Source organism: Sus scrofa, chromosome 10, assembly GCF_000003025.6.
Source record: "Sus scrofa isolate TJ Tabasco breed Duroc chromosome 10, Sscrofa11.1, whole genome shotgun sequence".
Taxonomy (NCBI): domain Eukaryota; kingdom Metazoa; phylum Chordata; class Mammalia; order Artiodactyla; family Suidae; genus Sus; species Sus scrofa.
Genome location: NC_010452.4, coordinates 55,145,475 through 55,163,480, shown reverse-complemented (window position 1 = coordinate 55,163,480; position 18,006 = coordinate 55,145,475). Strand labels below are relative to the sequence as shown.

General features: G+C 35.5%; 1 protein-coding gene across 1 annotated transcript in view; it reads left to right on the top strand.

Moving 5' to 3' along the window:
- Positions 1-18,006, top strand: part of MALRD1 (MAM and LDL receptor class A domain containing 1) — a 598,238-nt gene that overhangs the window by 217,563 nt on the left and 362,669 nt on the right. The window contains 3 exon segments of the mRNA XM_021064964.1: positions 2,247-2,403; positions 5,606-5,720; positions 9,529-9,741. Coding sequence (XP_020920623.1) covers positions 2,247-2,403; positions 5,606-5,720; positions 9,529-9,741 — 485 coding nt within the window.

Genomic DNA, 18,006 nt, shown 5'->3' with positions numbered 1-18,006 from the left:
TCCCCTTATGGTTAGTAATCTTTATGTATTTTTTAAAAAAACTTTTCTCAGTCCCACATCATGAAGATGTATTGTTTTATCTTAGACAAGCTTTGTGGTTTTACCTTCCAAATTCCAGGTACATTCTACTTGGAATTTATTATTTTTGAATGCTAGAGAACTAGGAATCAAGGTTCGTTTTTTCCCCACGTGGCTACCTAATTTATTCAATATTGCCCTTTTCCTCGCTGCTCTGAAGAGCCAAGATTTATATATCAGAAGTACAAATATATGTAGAATTTCTAGGACTGTATTATCCATTTCTCTGGCCCATTTGTCTGCCTTTACTTATTCTAACTTTACAGTGAATCTTGATATCTTGATAAATTCTCCAACTTTGTTCTCCTTTACGATAAAATTAGCTATTCTTAGTCCTTTGAATTTCTATATTAAGCTTAGAATCAGTTTGTCAATTTGGGAGAAAAAGATCTATTGAAATTGTGCCGGATTTCAGTGAATCTATAAATCAGTGAATAATTCATATATTCATCTTTGTTCTCCATATCCATGGCACCATGGGATGTTAAGCCCACACAAAAGGAACAAGGCTGGAAGTATTTATTCATAGACCCACAATTCAGACAATATAACAATCCTGCCTCTTAAAAACAATCTTAATTCAAACCCTCTGTAGTTTATATGACACTAAACTCTTTCTTCTGTTAGCTGCAATGAATGACATAACTCCAAATCACAACTAGTATTTATTAAATATATAAGATGTGCCAGGTACTTAGGTAGATATTCCACTTATTTTATTTCTAATTCCTGTTAATAGAATGGGCCTATCCCATTTTATAATTGAAGAGACTGATACATTCAGAGAAGTTCGATAACTGCCTGTGTTGCCCGTTTGGTCCATGCTGAGGCCAGAGACCAAATCCTGCTGTTTCTTTGGCCCACAATCATATTCCCAGTCCCTTGGACAAGTAACAGTAGAAAGAATAAATACATGGTGACTGAATGACGACTACTGTCTTTCTCTCCATCTATTATTTTCTTTCTTCTTCTTTCTTCTTTTTTTTTTTTTTTTTTTTTGGTTAATACTACAGCAACTTTATTTTTTATTTATTTATTTCTGCTTTTTAGGGCCACATCCACAGCATATGAAGGTTCCCAGGTAGGGGTCTAATTAGACCCACAGCTGCCAGCCTATACCACAGCCACAACAACATCAGATCCGAACAGTGTCTGTGACCTACACCACAGCCCACAGCAATACTGGATCCTGAACCCACTGAACGAGGCCAGGGATTGAACCCGCAACCCCATGGTTCCTAATTGGATTCGTTTCCACTGCACCATGATGGGAACTCCCATCTATTATTTTCTATTAATGATTGTCATTTCTTTCCTAAAACATAATAAACTTTCAAAATGATTTTAGTAAGTAGCAAGTTTAAACACTACAGTACTAGCATCACATTTGGTAACAAAGTGGTATGAAATCTCATTAATCAAAGAAATTACAAAAAGAGTATCAGAATGCCCAGATCATGACAAGTTACTTCCTTATTTAATACTTCAAAAAGCTGTGTGTTACCTAGCTTGTTCTGTAATGTTTTATTATCTCTTTTGTGAATTGATAAAGTGGTGGTATGAACTCTCTTTTATGGCAAGATTACATTGATATTTATTCATTTCCGTCATTATTTTCCCTCTCTGATTTGGAACTAGGAAAGAAAAGATACACCTTAAAAATTATCAGCTCATTTAAAATATGTTTAAGTAAAATCAACTTAAATTAATAGAGAAAATAAACTTGAACCTAAAAGCCTCTTAGACCCCCAGACCAGTTCCTTTCTCTTTGTCATGCTTTAATTACTTATATTTTTATTTTTTTAATGCTTCTTCTAAATGTATTCAATGCTTCAAGGTCTCATTTTACCCACATAAAAATAAGCTCTACAAAACCAGTCAGAGTATCAGCAGTATTATTATTTAAAAAAAATCAACTGAATTATTACATAGTAGACCTGGTAATTTCAGCCTTAACTGTTAAGTTTTGTACATTGTACCAATTGACACTCGGGTTTAAAAGAAAAATGGTAGAAGGTTTGTTTGTGCTAAAGGTTAGGAGTCATCCTTGTGCTAAAAATGCTGTTATACTTTTAGGACAGATAATAGAACAATAAAATACGGTCATTGACGAACGGTATTTTATGATTTTCTTTTTTCATCTGATGAGCACACCATACTTTCCCCAGAAATACCGCAGCCGGCTGGTACCTGTATGCTGACAGCTCAAATGGAAAATTTGGCGACCTGGCTGACATCCTCACTCCCGTGATTTCCCGCACAGGACCAAGATGTACCCTGGTGTTCTGGACTCACATGAATGGCGCCACCGTTGGTTCTCTCCAGGTACTGCTTAGGCAATTGTATTTTCTGAACGTGTTCTTTAAAAATTCATAGTCTATAATTTGGCGTTATTAACATATATAGTCTGCTAATAAACGAAAATGGGCAATTATCAACCCTTCACTAGTTTTCAAATGGTATGATTGAGAAAAGCTTTCGTGGAATGGGACTGGAATGGCTAATAGGATTTTTTACAAAACTTCTATTTATGACGAGGGTCTTTATTCTGATACTGTTTTACCCTTGACATGTATCATGTAGGTTTCAGTATCAATATTCTGAGTATAACACAAGTAAATATACACACTTTAGTGACATTCGTTATAGCCAGTAGTTTTTGCTTCCTTTATTATTTTTTGCTGTATCGATTTTTACTATGCTGATTGCCTGTTTATGATTTTCTAACTGCACTATTCTGAATACATTTGTAGGTTGGTTTTCTGTTGTTAAAAATTGTCTATTTATTGATCCATTTATTAATTGGATAAATTGGACTCATGACTTCCAATTTTATCCAGTTCGTTGTCAAACATTACTATTATCACTGAAATTGTCCCAGCTATGGTTATAGGGGACCCTTTAAACTGACCTCTATGTTTCTTTGACAAGTCCATCATTCTTTGAGCATTTCCTTTCTTTCTGGCCAAGAAAATCCAGATTCATCTTTATGTTATCCTATTCCATCCTTGGAGTTAACAATTTTTCCAGGGGCCCTAGTTTATTCAGATAATGGAGTTAAATAGGCAAAACAGAAAGAGGTTCTAGAATTTTATTTCAGAGCCCTCTACCCTGTCATCCCCTGTTAGACAGGCTTTATGTAATAGATAGGTTTTTGAGTATATGTATAGACACATCATTTACACACAAGTCAACTCAGTTTTGATACTCTATTCTGTAGCTTATATGACGTTTTCTCAGATTCCAGAATTATTTATCAAGAGCAGTTTTAGATCAGGAATATCTCACTAAAAGTAGCCATAGGTAAGGTCTCTCCCCTGTCAAATAACATTAATTTATTTTCTAAGAAATCTATATTTAGTATATCTGCGAAGAGATTACACTTGGGCTGCCTGCTTTCTTTCTTTCCCGATAAATAGAGATGTGCTGCAGATCATCTGCTTAACCACTTCTTTCCCAGCCTTGATGTAACTTCAATATTAGGTAATTTCCTGTATTTTTAATTGTCTTATTCTAGCCTTTCCTGGCCATATTATTTTATTTTATTTATTCATTCATTTTGACCTTGCCTGTGGAATGTGGAAGTTCCGGGGCCAGTGATAAAACCTGTGCCACAGACAGAAAACTTGCCACAGTAATGACAATGTTGGATCCTTAACCCACTGAGCCACCAGGGAACTCCTTTTCATGACCATATTAAATTCTTTTTAATAAACATGTTTTATTTTTTAAATGCTCTTAAATTTCTTTATTGGAAATGTTAAGTTTATAGTTCAATTTTATAGGAATAAAGTTTTATTTATTATAGGTGAGTCTTATCGCTATAAACAGTTTAAGAGTAAACTTGTTTGTGTATATGTATGTATGCATGTTTAATATTCTAAAAGTATCCAAGTAGTCTTATGGATTGAAGTTACAATTTTCATTTGTTTTACATTGTGTTTATAAAAATGATTTTAGATGAGAAATCAATACAACTAACTGGTTTGTGTCAGAAAAATGAGAATTGTTTACCTGATATATTTTGTGGTTGAGATTAATTATCTGAAATATACTTTCTTTTTTATATAATATGACTTTATATTAGTAGACAAAAAATTATAAAAACAGCATTAAATATACACAAAATTATCAAATAATTAAAATGGTAATATATCAATTCTTAGTTTTATGCATGGCTGAGTAAAATCATATTAGATGTTGAATTACTATATTGCATGAACATATTTTTCTTTAGTGATTTACATATAGAGCAATATTCATACAAAGATCTATTTCCTGTACATTCTTCTTAGTATCCTTCAAAAATGATTTTTATATATTTTTAGAAATATTTTCTTTAATATGTTGATTGAACCTGAATTTTATAGAGCAAGAATTTAGTGATATTTTTGCTAGCTGCATAATACTTTTTATATGACTCTAGGAACTCTAGCCCTATAAAAAAATAACCATTTGTAGGTGTTCCCATTGTGGCTCAGTGGTTAATGAACCTGACTAATAACCATGAGGTTGCAGGTTCGATCCCTGGCCTTGCTCAGTGGGTTAAGGATCTGGCATTTCCCGTGAGCTGTGGTGTAGACCCAGATCCAGTGTTGCTGTGTCTCTGGTATAGGCCAGCGGCTACAGCTCCAATTAGACCCCTAGCCTGGGAAACCTCCATATGCCACAGGTGCAGCCCTAGAAAAGACAAAAAAAAAAAAAAAAAAAATCATTTGTATTTAACTTTTTAAAAAAACAGATAATGGAAACATTAAAAGGTACTTCAATTTCAAATGTCAAAACCTCCCCAAACCCTTTACATGGATATTATTTAGTTTTATCAATTGTAGTCTTTAAAAGTAATGTTGTGAAATAATTAAATCACCTAAGTCAATTATTTTAAAACGTGGAATTTTACTATTCTTCCCTATTCTCTTCATTTTCTCTCCTGATGGTTCATTTTGTGTCATTCTAAAAGAAGAGTCATGCTAATCTGTCTGCTGAGATAAGTGAGTCACCCTTTACAATGAGGGTCCAGCAGCACTGGTAAGAGTGTTGAGTGGGAGCTCTCACTGGCTTTAGACAAGTAGGTGCCTGCTCATATCATCCATATGTGCTGTTGAAGTCACCAGCCCCACTGAACCCAAGGTCATTCTCAAAAGAGCGTTTTAGTAAGTAATTCTGTGCTTTTTATGCAACTCCATGAATATTATTTAATATAGAAAATTCCAATCGTTCCTGCTGTCAGATTTGAAAAAGTGAAGGTAGTTAAGAGTTCTTAATTAAATGGTGCTCAGATACCTTTGGACTTGACTGACAGATATTCATGCACAACTTTATTACACAATGCTTGTGAAGTACCCTGGGGACACAGTGCTATTCCAGAAAACAAAGACATCTAATGAAAAATGTCTCAGCTTTTCTCTCAGGGATTCCTGTTGATATTAAAATTGAAAAAAAAAAAAGGACTGGGCCACTTCTACATGCTTAAAATTTATCAAGGCAAAGCATTTCTGTACTTCTTACCTGATTTTTTTCTCTTCAGGTGCTCAGCAAGAAAGACAATGTTACTTCTAAATTGTGGGCTCAAAGTGGACAGCAAGGTGCACAATGGAAAAAAGTAGAGATATTTTTGGGCGTTCATTCCTATGTACAGGTTTGTAATCTAAGTAGTTAGATGATGGTTGGCTTTGCTGATGTTTTTTCTTATATGTGTTTCTTCTACTCCTTGTCTCCTTCCCTCCATACCCTTTATAATGTATTGCCTGACTACTTACCCTCATATAGCATTTTCCATAAGGAATTTATAATTCTGGAGTGCCCTAAGTTTTTCTCAATTAACAACCATATTTCTCGGAACATTTAGTTTTAGTGACTACCATCCTGCCTCCACGACCAGTCTCCCACATATAAAGAACACCTCCCTCTATTTTGCAAATATATTCCCAGAGACTGTAATTACATTGGCTTTTTTCAAGCCTGATTAAGGAGACCTTTGAAAGCAACTATATTGTTGAGCCTTATTAGAGAAAACAGATTTACTTAATTAAAAAATTGGGAGGGGGGAGGCACAACATTATGGGCTTCTGTATTTGTCTTCATGTAGATTACAATAATATTAGAAAGATAAGACCTAACAATTAATGAAAAAACAAGTAATACATAGATTAAAAGGTTGAAATTGAAAGTAATTGTGTGCCAGGGTAATTTAGTGTAAATTTTATTTCGGGTGGCTTAGCAGGAAGGCAAGAGCTTCTTGGATGTGTGTGGGTTTTTTTTCTTCCTTTCTTTTTTTCTTTTTTCTTTTCCTTTTCTTTTTTTTTTTTTTTTTTTTTTTTTTGCTTTTGGAGTATTGTTATTAGTTTTTTAGGTTTGGGATTTTTTTTTGGCAGAAGGGAAGCTAAAGCTCAGCTATTAAGATTTAAGATGGATAAGGGAGAGTGAGAGTCCAGAGCCATTATGTCACAGAATATTCTTTTTCTTAGTCTTAACTGCACAGGGCTTAAGTCCATGAATTTAGAGCCACTTATCTATAGATGGAAGGTATAATATCTTTGCTAATTATTGTATTTCCAGTCCCTGTGTGTGTGTGTGTGTGTGTGTGTGTAGCAAGAGTAGCCTTATCAGCTGCGAATGTTCAATAACTGTATCTAGAGTCATGTGCCGTATCTGACAGATCAGACTCATTCAACTCAGGTAGAAGCACAGGCTAGATACAGTTGTTTAAAGGATTGATACAGCGTTATCTCTAGTTCCTTAAAATGGAGTAATAAAATCCCACATCTTTTCGACCTTTTGCTGGAACCCAGTGTTCTTGGGGGTCATTTATAAATAATTCAGAAAATGGATAAGTTCAACCTGAAGAAAAGATTGGACGGCAGTTTAGTGGCCTTGCACCATATATGATTTATTGTTAAGAGGACTCTGCCTGTTCAGACCTTTTAACAGAAGCAAAAATCATCAGTTAAGAACATGTGGAAGGTTTTGCTGTGGCCAGACATTGGCTTCCACTTGAGGAAGTGAGTTCTTAATAGTCTGGGCAAATATAACATTTGTGTAATTAAATCATGTTTGAAAAAATATTAAAAGAGATTTAAGCAGAGGAATCAATTTTTAATTTGCCTTTCTGAAATTTAATTTTTCACATACTGAAATTTGAAAAGAAATATACCCTGTCATTTGAATCTTGAAATATTAACAGTTTATAAATATTTGATGTTTAATAAAATTCATTCATTCCTTCACTAAAATAATCAAGAACCTACTATGTGCAAAGCACATTACTATGCCCTGGAGAAATAGTGAGGAGACAGGCATACTGTCCATGGTTCTTCCATGAGTAAACATGTACAATATTTTTAGAAATTATATTCTGAGTCCGCACTGGGTGGTTCTCAGAGTAGTATTTGAGAACCCCCAAGTTGAACATAATCTTTAAGTTTAATAATTTTTATACTAGATCACATATAAAGCATTCAGTAAGTGCTATATACGGTTCTATGACTTAAACATTTAATTCTTGTAACTATATGAGATGCACTCTATTATTACCTCTATTTTATAGATAAAGATACCAAAAAACCTAGAAGTTGGGTAATTTTCCTGGAAAACTACGAAATGGCAGTAATCAGCTTTAAACACAGGCAGGTCATCTGCAAGTCCATAATTCAAATACTATGCTCTGTTGTTTCTAAATTTTATAAAATAACTGAAGCCTGCTTTTATTCTACTGGAAAATAAATATGTTATCATTGCTCTTTAAAAAAATGTTTAATCACATCCATTATTAAAGCCTATGGAATCTTTTTTTAAAATGTTTTTCCTGTTTCTGATAAAATATCATATTCCCTTTTGATTTTATTTTATTGTTTTTTTTTTTTATTTTTATTTTTTTTTTTGGTCTTTTTAGTCTTTTACGGTTGCACTCGCGGCACATGGAGGTTCCCAGGTTGAGGGTCTAATTGGAGCTACAGCAGCCAGCTTACACCAGAGCTGCAGCAACACCAGATCCAGGCTGCGTCTGCAACCTACACCACAGCTCACGGCAACACCGGATTCTTATGCCACTGAGTGAGGCCAGGGATCGAACCTGCAACCTCATGGTTGCTAGTCGGATTCGTTTCTGCTGCACCACAACGGGAACTCCACCTATGGAATCTTAACATTGTGTAGAGCATTGAATATAAGTGATAATTTGACCAATTGGACATGGCAGGCAAATAAGATTTTATCTATAAATGACAAATAAGCAAGTACATTTTGAGATGCCCCTTGTATTATCTGATGTCTTAATCACAGAGCATTGCACCTCATATTTAAATGTTCAGATACATCCAAGTAATAGAGGATCTTTTTCAATTTGTGTGTCCATGTTGTTCCTGGGCTCAATTTTCTTATAAAAATGTTGTAGTCATTATTCTTTCTAGCTTCACTCCTTCTTAATCACATCCAAACTCTCTATCTACAAATTTATTTTTCTTTTCTAGCACATCTGCAATGAAGAGCAATAGTTATTCCTCTTAAGTAAATCTGATGCATGAATTTACATAAAAATTGTACTTTTATTTGCCTTTTTTATAATGTGAAAGACATCATTTTCAGTTATTCTAGTTTCTCATAAAAGGAAAAAAGCTAGGTTTTCATACTGTAGCAAAAAGCATAACACATCTTAAGGAAAAACCAGTTACTTCTTTCAAGAAAAACAGTTGTTTAGTTTTGGTAAAAAGATGTTTGAGAGTTTGATGACAGTAAATGTTTTGCATAAAAATCATGGAGGTAAATAAGTATTTCTTAACTCATCTCCAACTGTCCTAAATTCACTTTAAAATATGTAAGTATTTCTTATGTTAACATACAAATACATGCTTAGCTTGCAGACAGATTTGTAGAAACTGTCTGAATTAGTTTCAGTTAGAAAACTGTAGTGGCTCCTGTTATTATTTTTCATCACTTCTGTCAAAGTCCATAAAAGCGGGATCTCACTGTCCAAAAATGGTACACATGAGAATTTGGTTCATTATATACATTAATCAATGCCAAATGACAATCATTTCAATTCCATATATGTGGCCAGTTAAAAAAAGAATTCATGGCACTGAGGTTTGATATCTTTTTGACTTCTAATAATTGAGTTGGACAGATCAGAGGAATAGGAGAGACTGGATAAAATAAAGTAAAATATACATTTGCATCTTCTTACTCTTAGTAGGTGACTCCTGCCAAGGTCTTAGGTCCCTTCTCCTAAAAATCTGGACAAGAGGGAGTGGTATTGCCAGTCCCACATTCTTACCTGTTGGGTTTGTGACAGATCTTAGCTATCCCTCAAACACCCTGGGTCAGTTTTGTTATGGGATTGATAGGGTCATTTTTATCATTCAAGCCCTAGTTTCTATATTTACTGTTTGCCCCAAGTTTTTAATTCTCGATGGACACATAAACTGATATTGGCTTTAAAATTTTTTTTTTAAGATTGTCTCAGGGCAAAGCGTGGAATCAGTTTCATAGGAGATGTAGCACTGGATGACATTTCCTTTCAAGATTGTTCCCCCCTACTTCGTGCAGACAGGACATGTACCGCTGAAGAATTCACATGTGCTAACAAGCACTGCATTGCCAAGGACAAGCTGTGTGATTTTGTGAATGATTGTGCTGATAATTCAGATGAGACAACTTTCATTTGTGGTGAGTGGAAGTGTTTTGTTTCTTTGCTTTTGCCTTTATCTCCCACAACCTTCCTCTGTGTGGTGGGTTCATTGATGAAAAATGCAGAGTGTGTGTGTGTGTGTGTGTGTGTGTATTATATATATCAACAGCCAAGGCAGGTAAGGTGATTTAACCATTTAAAAGCATTCCTGGAGTTTCAATTGTGACTCAGCGGTAACGAACCCCACTAGTATCCATGAGGACACAGGTTCTGTCCCTGGCCTCACTCAGTGGGTTAAGGATCCCACTTTGCCATGAGCTGTGATGTAGGTCAAGGACATGGCTCAGATCTGGCATTGCTGTGGCTGTTGCGTTTCAACCCCCCCCCCAAAAAAGCATTCCTTTCCTTCCCCGCAATAGTTAAATTAGAACCCTAAGTCATTTAAAATTAGTTGATGGCTTAGTGTTCATATATGAGGAATGGGAGATTAACTGGAAAATAGGAGCCTTCAGAGACAAAGTAGAAACAAGTATTTTGTGTATGAAAGAATTTTTTGGAAAGAAGACAAGCAAAACATCCATCAAAGCCATTTCAAGCAGGGTTGACACACCTTTGTGCTTTGATGGATTTCAGAGAGTTGTCATTCCTTGGTGTCAATTATAAGCTGGCAGATGTCATTAAGAAAACAAACAAAAAAAATCAATATCCAAATAATGTAAAAATAGACAAAGTTATCTATTTGGGAAATATATATCAGCTTTGTAGTGTTGTTGTGGGAGATCAACTCATAATAAACTGCACCTATTAAAATATTCTTAGATAAATGGGCCATATGTGCTCATTCAGGGAAGTCTGTAAAATCTTCCAAGGAGTCCACTGTTGCTTCATTTCATTGTAAATGAAGTGAATACAAAATGTCAAAATGAAGGTTGACAAATTATTCCACTATCACCATTAATAATTTCTGAACTAGTGTGACAGTTTGTTCTTTTTTTGCCATTAAAACCAAATCTGGGAAAGAAAAAAAAACAAACAAGAACTTCAGTATAGTACAGGCTCCCATTTATATAGAACTTTTAATTTTTAAAGCCCTTTTATCAACTCATCTCCACTTGATCTTTGTAAAAGCCCAAGAGGTAAGTGGGACAGATATTATGAGTACATTTCTCAGAAAAAGCTGCTGAAAAGAGTGGCTAAGATTTGGTCAAATTTCATAAAACTGGTACTGACAGAGTTGATCCTAGAATCTGAGTACTTTGGTTCAGTACTTCAGAGCTTAGCCCAAGTTATCATACCACCTCTGTATATAACGAAATCCTTAGAAAAACCAAAAATGTTTAGAAATCCTGTTTATATCTAATAGCTATTTGTTTCTTCAATTGCGGATTATGTCTTATAATATCCATTATTATTATATGAACCAAGCAAAACTGCCTCCTCTGGAATTCCATATTAATTGATATTTTTACCTTAATATTTTTGCTGCATTTGTAGTTATTTTCTAGGTCAAATCCTTTTACATTTTCTTCTTTGCATTTTCATTTGAGTATCTCACAAATCTATTATAAGTCAGAGACAGATATATGCTTATGAATTTTATTTGTAATATTGCTGGTTTATCTCTTTACCGAGATATGACAGTACAGCTTTTCAGTATGGAAAGTATCATTATATTTCTGGCTAATTTTTGAACTCTTTGTATTTAGATAATGTTGTGAATATTTCTAGGACTCCTCTATCCGTGTTTGGGAAGGGATACTGATATACTAAGAGAGTCGAAGAAATATACTGAAATGTATTGTCTTGGTAGTTCATTTTTTATGAAAAATAAAGATAAAAGTGATTATAACCCTTTGAAGGGAAAGTTGTATCAGAAGGTGCTTTTTAGTGAAGTGATTGCCAAATCACTTAAGATTTAAGTGGGGCTGTGATATCAGTAATACTGGAGCAAGAAAGATTAATTAGTTCCAGATATTACATAGGAAGAAGAATTTTTTTTTTAGCTCTTAGAACAAATGAACAACTAAAAAGTTAGAACAAAGATGGGATTAAGATGGTGAAATAGAAGGACTGGAGCTCAACTTCCCTTGTAAAAACAACAAAATTACAACCAAATTCTGAACAACCTTCAGCCAAGTGGACTGGAAACTTTCAAAAATATATCCTACTCCAGAAGACAAAGAGCAGGCCACATCAAGAGGTAGAAGGGGCGATTCCATGCTATTAGCAACCCCATACCTGCCTGGTGGGAAACCTCACAGACTGGAAAGTAACTGTATCACAGAGACTCACCTACAGGAGTGAGAGTTCTGAGCCCCACGTCAAGTCCCCACAACTGGGGATCTGGCATTGGGAGAAAGAGCCCCCAGAGCGTCTGGCATTGAAGGCCAGTGGGGCTTGTGCACAGGAGCTCCACAAGACTGGGGGAAACAGAGACCCCATTCTTGAAAGGTGCACACAGGCTTTCATGTGCCCTGGTCCCAGGGAAAAGCAGAGGCTCCATAGGAATCTGGGTCAGACCTGACTGCAGTTCTTGGAAGATCTCCTGGGAAAACAGGGGATGAGTGTGGCTCATTGTGGGAGAAGGACATTGGAGGCAAAGCTCTCGGGAATATTCATCAGTGTGTGTTTCTCTGGAGGTGGTCATTTTGGGAAAATCTGGCCCCACTCATCAGGGCTGAGAAGCTCCAGGCCAAACAATAATCCAGGTGGGATCAGAGCCCCACCCGTCAGTAAACAGGCTACCTAAAGAACCCCCAGGCACATAGCCCCCTCTAATCTCACCCAGAGACAAAACCCCACCCACCAGAGGGATAGGAATCAGTGCCACTTACCAGTGGGCAGCACCAGTCCCTCCCATCAGGAAGCCTACAGCAACCCCTGGTTCCAACTTCAGCCACAAGACGGGGGCGGGGGGGGGCAGACATCAGAAGGAAGAGAGGCAATAACTCTATTGTCTGCCAAAACGGACACCACAGCCCAAACCTATAAAAATGAAAGGGCAGAGAACTATAACTCGGGCCAAAGGAGCAAGGAAAAACCCCAGAAAAACAGCTAAGTGATCTGGAGATTATCAGCCTCCAGGAAAAAGACTTCAGACTGATGATACTGAAGATGATGTAAGACATTGGAAATAAACTGGAGACAGAGAATGATAATTTATGGGAAACACTGAGCAAAGAAATACAAGATTGACAACTTAAGCATGTAGATATGCAAAATACAATAACTGAAATAAAAAATTCATTAGAAGCGACCAAGGGCAGAATACAGGAGGCAGAAGAACGAATAAGCAAGGTGGAGGACAGATTAGTGGAAGTTACTGATGCAGAACAGAAAAGAGGAATATATTGAAAAGAAATCAAGAGAGTCTCAGAGAACTCTGGGACAACGTTAAACATACCATCTGTATTATAGGGGTGCCAGAAGGAGAAGAGAGAGGGATATAAAAAGTATTTGAAGAGGTAATAGCCAAAAACTTTCCTAACATGGGAAAGGAACCACTCACTCAAATCCAGGAGCACAATGAGTACTGTATAAAATCAACTCACGGAGGAACACCCGAGACACATGTTAATCTAAAGTTAGAACAAACATTTTGATGTTGTTTTGTGTGTGTGGGAGTGGAACATATGGAAGTTGCCAGGCTGGGGTCACATTATCAGGCCTATGTCACAGTCACAGCCACAGCAACACAGGATCTGAGCCGCATCTGCAACCTACGTAGCAGCTTGTGGCAACGCCAGATCCTTAACCCTCTCAGTGAGGCCAGGGATTTAACTTACATCCTCATGGATACTACTCGGCTTCATAACTTGCTGAGCCACAGTGGGAGCTCCCGATACTGGTGCTTATTACATGAATATGAATTCTTTTTACATAGCACTGCTTATTTTATTATGCATTTTAAAAGTTCAATTGTGTTCTTATGTTAATGGCCTTAGATGTTATGTTTTAATTATAGAGTGGCTAGAACCTGCTGCATGAAAAATGAATGCTGTTATTTCTTCCTGCACGTACTATAAACTTTGTTGCTTAAATTAGACCCAAAAGAATAGGAAAAAAACTTTTTAAAAGTCATGATAGCAACTGATCTCAGAAGTTTGGCAGACAACCAAACCAAGAAGTTAGCCTTAAGTTTCACGGTCTTTGGAACTTGTGTGTTTTGTTTATTTTGTTTTGAGAATTCTATGTAAAGGCTGAACATATATCACAACTCTAAGAAAACTTCCAAAATAGCATTTGGTAGAAATGCACTACCTAGTTATAACAGAAATAATGAAAAAAAGTGAGTTATTTTTAAAGGCATAGACTATCTCTGACTGAGGAAAAGAAAATAATCCTTTATAAAGCATTAATAGCTGTAGCTTTAATTTTCTGTAGATTAGTATAGACTCAGAAAGCAAAATCTGACAGAAAAATTAAAATGTTATTTATTTGCTTTAAAATATAAATATGTCAAAACATAGTACATAATCATAAAAGAAAGTAATTTGTGTATTTGACATACCTAAAATCTTGGTTAACTATATCTTTGCCACTGGAGTAGAGGCTTTGGAAGACAACCATATTTTCTGTTTCCCTCAACATTCTAATTAGCATATTTATTATTGATACACAATTAAGAGTATCTCATACATACTCCAAATAATTTTAATTCTGCACTGTGATATGTAAGAATGCAGGATATTTGATGAGCATAATTAGTAACCAATCTGAACCTAGTAGGCACATTTTTTTCAAATTAATTAATTAATTTTTTTAATAACTTTTTTCCATTTTTTTATTACTCAAATGAATTTATCACATCTGTAGTTGTATAATGATCATAACAATCTGATTTCACAGGATTTCCATCCCACAACTCAAGCACATCCCCCCACCCCCCAAACTGTCTCCTCCAGAGACCATAAGTTTTTCAATGTCTGAGAGTCAGTACCTGTTCTGCAAAGAAGTTCCGTCTGTCCTTTTTTCAGACTCCACATGTCAGTGAAAGCATTGGATGTTGGTATCTCATTGTATGGCTGACTTCACTTTGCATGATAGTTTCTAGGTCCATCCATGTTGCTAAAACAGCTGGTATTTCGTTCTTTTTAATGGCTGAGTCATATTCCATTGTGTATATGTACCACTTCTTCTGGATCCACTCCTCTGTCGATGGACATTTAGGTTGTTACCATGTCTTGGCTATTGTAAATAGTGCTGCAATGAACATCGGAGTACATGTGTCTTTGCGAGTCATGGTTTTCTCTGGATAGATGCCCAGGAGTGGGATGGCTGGATCAAATGGTAGTTCTATGTTTAGTTTTCTGAGGCATCTCCATACTGCTTTCCACAGTGGTTGCACCAATTTACAATCCCACCAACAGTGTACTAGGGTTCCTTTTTCTCCACGCCCTCTCCAGCACTTGTTGTTTGTAGACTTTTGGATGATGGCCATTCTGGCTGGTGTAAGGTGGTACCTCAGAGTAGTTTTGATTTGCATTTCTCTAATAATGAGTGATGTTGAACAACTTTTCATGTGTTTCTCGGCCATCTGTATGTCTTCTTTGGAGAGCTGTCTGTTTAGATCTTCTGCCCATTTTTGGATGGGGTTGTTTGTTTTTTTGGTATTGAGCTGCAGAAGGTGTTTATAAATTTTGGAGGTGAATCCCTTGTCAGTTGGTTCACTTGCAAAGATTTTCTCCCATTCTGTGGGTTGTCTTTTTGTGTCATTTAGGGTTTCCTTTGCTGTGCAGAAACTTTGAAGTTTGATTAGATCCCATTTTTTAATTTTTTTATTGTCAATACTCTGATAGGTGGATCTGAGAAGATGTTGCTGTCGTTTATGTCAGAGTGTTTGGCCTATGTTTTCCTCTAGGAGTTTGATAGTGTCTGGTCTTATATCTAGGTCTTGAATCCATTTGGAGTTTATTTTTGTGTATGGTGTTAGGGGGTGTTCTAATTTCATTCTTTTCCATGTGGCTGTCCATTTTTCCCAGCACCACTTATTGAACAAGCTGTCCTTTCTCCATTGTATATTCTTGTTTCCTTTGTCATAGATTAGTTGGCTGCAGGTGCATGGGTTTAATTCTGGGCTTTCTATCTTGTTCCACTGATCTATATTTAGTAGGCACATTTAAACTATTAAATTTCCAAGCTGAATATATCTATTCTTTTCAAGTGTACACAGAATATATATTATTAAAAATTAAGCAAATTTCAATAATCTTTAATGGATTAAAGTGCCTAGAAATCAGTTATAACATAAAAGCCAGAAAAAAATCCTTATTAATTAGAAAGAAGACACTTTTAATAACTCATGTCTTCCTCCCAAAGTACAGTAAAATTAGAAAATGTTTTAAATAATAATAAAAACAGTGCATTAAAACCTATGGGATTTAGCTAAGAAAGTGCTTAGAGAAAATTTTATATACTTAAATCCTTGTCATAGAAATTAATTAGCTAATAATTAAATTAATGGACTAGAACAAGAATACAAATGTCAGAGGATTTGGAAAGATTGATAACATTTTCAAGAATGATGAAGAAGGAATTCCCGTCGTGGCGCAGTGGTTAACGAATCCGACTAGAAACCATGAGGTTGCGGGTTCGGTCCCTGCCCTTGCTCAGTGGGTTAACGATCCGGCGTTGCCATGAGCTGTGGTGTAGGTTGCAGATGCAGCTTGGATCCCGCGTTGCTGTGGCTCTGGTGTAGGCCGGTGGCTACAGCTCCGATTGGACCCCTTGCCTGGGAACCTCCATATGCCGCGGGAGCGGCCCAAGAAATAGCAAAAAAAAAAAAAAAAAAAAAGAATGATGAAGAGAAATAGAAAAGACAAAAATATCGAAATAATTTAAAATATATTTATGGAAAAGTTATGTCAAGCAGTATTTGAAACATCCTGGTATACATCAGTAAATGAAACACACAAAAATCCTGTTCCTCACATTGCTACATTAAACAGAAAATATTCTTTCTCTCTCTCTCTCTCTCTCCACACACACACACACGGAATATGTGTGTGTCTGTGTATACACACATATATATGGATATTTTTGTGCATACATACATATATACATATGGATATGTTTTGCATATATATGTGTGTGACTGTGTACACATACATTACAGAGTTTATCAAAAGGTGATAAATGATGTGTTTTTCTATGAGAAAATGCAAAGTAAAATAAAGGAGACCAAAAAATGGAGGGAGAACAAATTACAGTATTAGGGAGACTGATGAGGAATGGATAAAGAAGATGTGGTACATATATAATGGAATATTACTCAGCCATAAAAAGAATGAAATAATGGCATTTTCAGCAACATGGATGGACAAGAAATTATCATACTAAGTGATGTTAGATATCATTTATATGTGGAATCTAAAAGAAGGGTACAAATGAAATTATTTGCAGAATAGAAAAAGACTCAGACTTTGAAAAACTCGTGGTTATCAAAATGGACAGATGGAGGGAGGGATGGACTGGGGTTTGAGGTGGAAATGTTCTAATATTATGTTGTGATGATGGTTGTACAGCCATAAATAGAATAAAATTCATGGAATTATTTAAAAATTGAATTTTTACAAAAAATCATTCTGACAACAGTGTGGATGATAGCAATTTTGGAGGCAGGGAGATTAGTCAGGAGAACTATTTTAGTATTTCACTTAAGAGATAATGGTGACAAGGTGCATTCAATGAAGATGGAAAGAAGTGAATAAATATTTTTGAGAAAAATATCTACAGATCTGATGATTAATTTACTGTGGTGCATTTTTTGTGTTGGACAAGTGAATAACGGGCAGTCTGATAAGGATGAGGAGGTTTTAAAAAATGCAATTTCATTTAATTTGTTGTATTTGAGATATCTAAAGATGTATTACAAGTAGAGACATGGCCAATACAGCAATACAGACATCTAAGCCTGGGAGAGGCATTTTTGAAGGATGTGTAGAGTTTGGAATCACTAATATATAATGGTAATAAAAATGATTAAGTGGATCATATCACATAGGGAAAGTAGTCACAGTGGGAAGAGAAGGAATAACATAGGCTTATGACCTCAAATAACACCAGTATTTAAGAGAAAGATGGTTACGAAGAAATAGGGAGAAAATGACTGGAAACAAAAGAGAAAAAACACACCAACAACTAAAAAAAAAAAAAAAAAAAAAAAAAAAAAAAAAAAAACCCAGACATTGATGTCACAGAAGAAAAAAGACAAGTACCTAACATTTTCAGATGTTAAACATGAAGTAGGTACTAAGAAATCTCTGTTAGATTTAACACCAAGAGGGTAATTGCCATCACTTTGT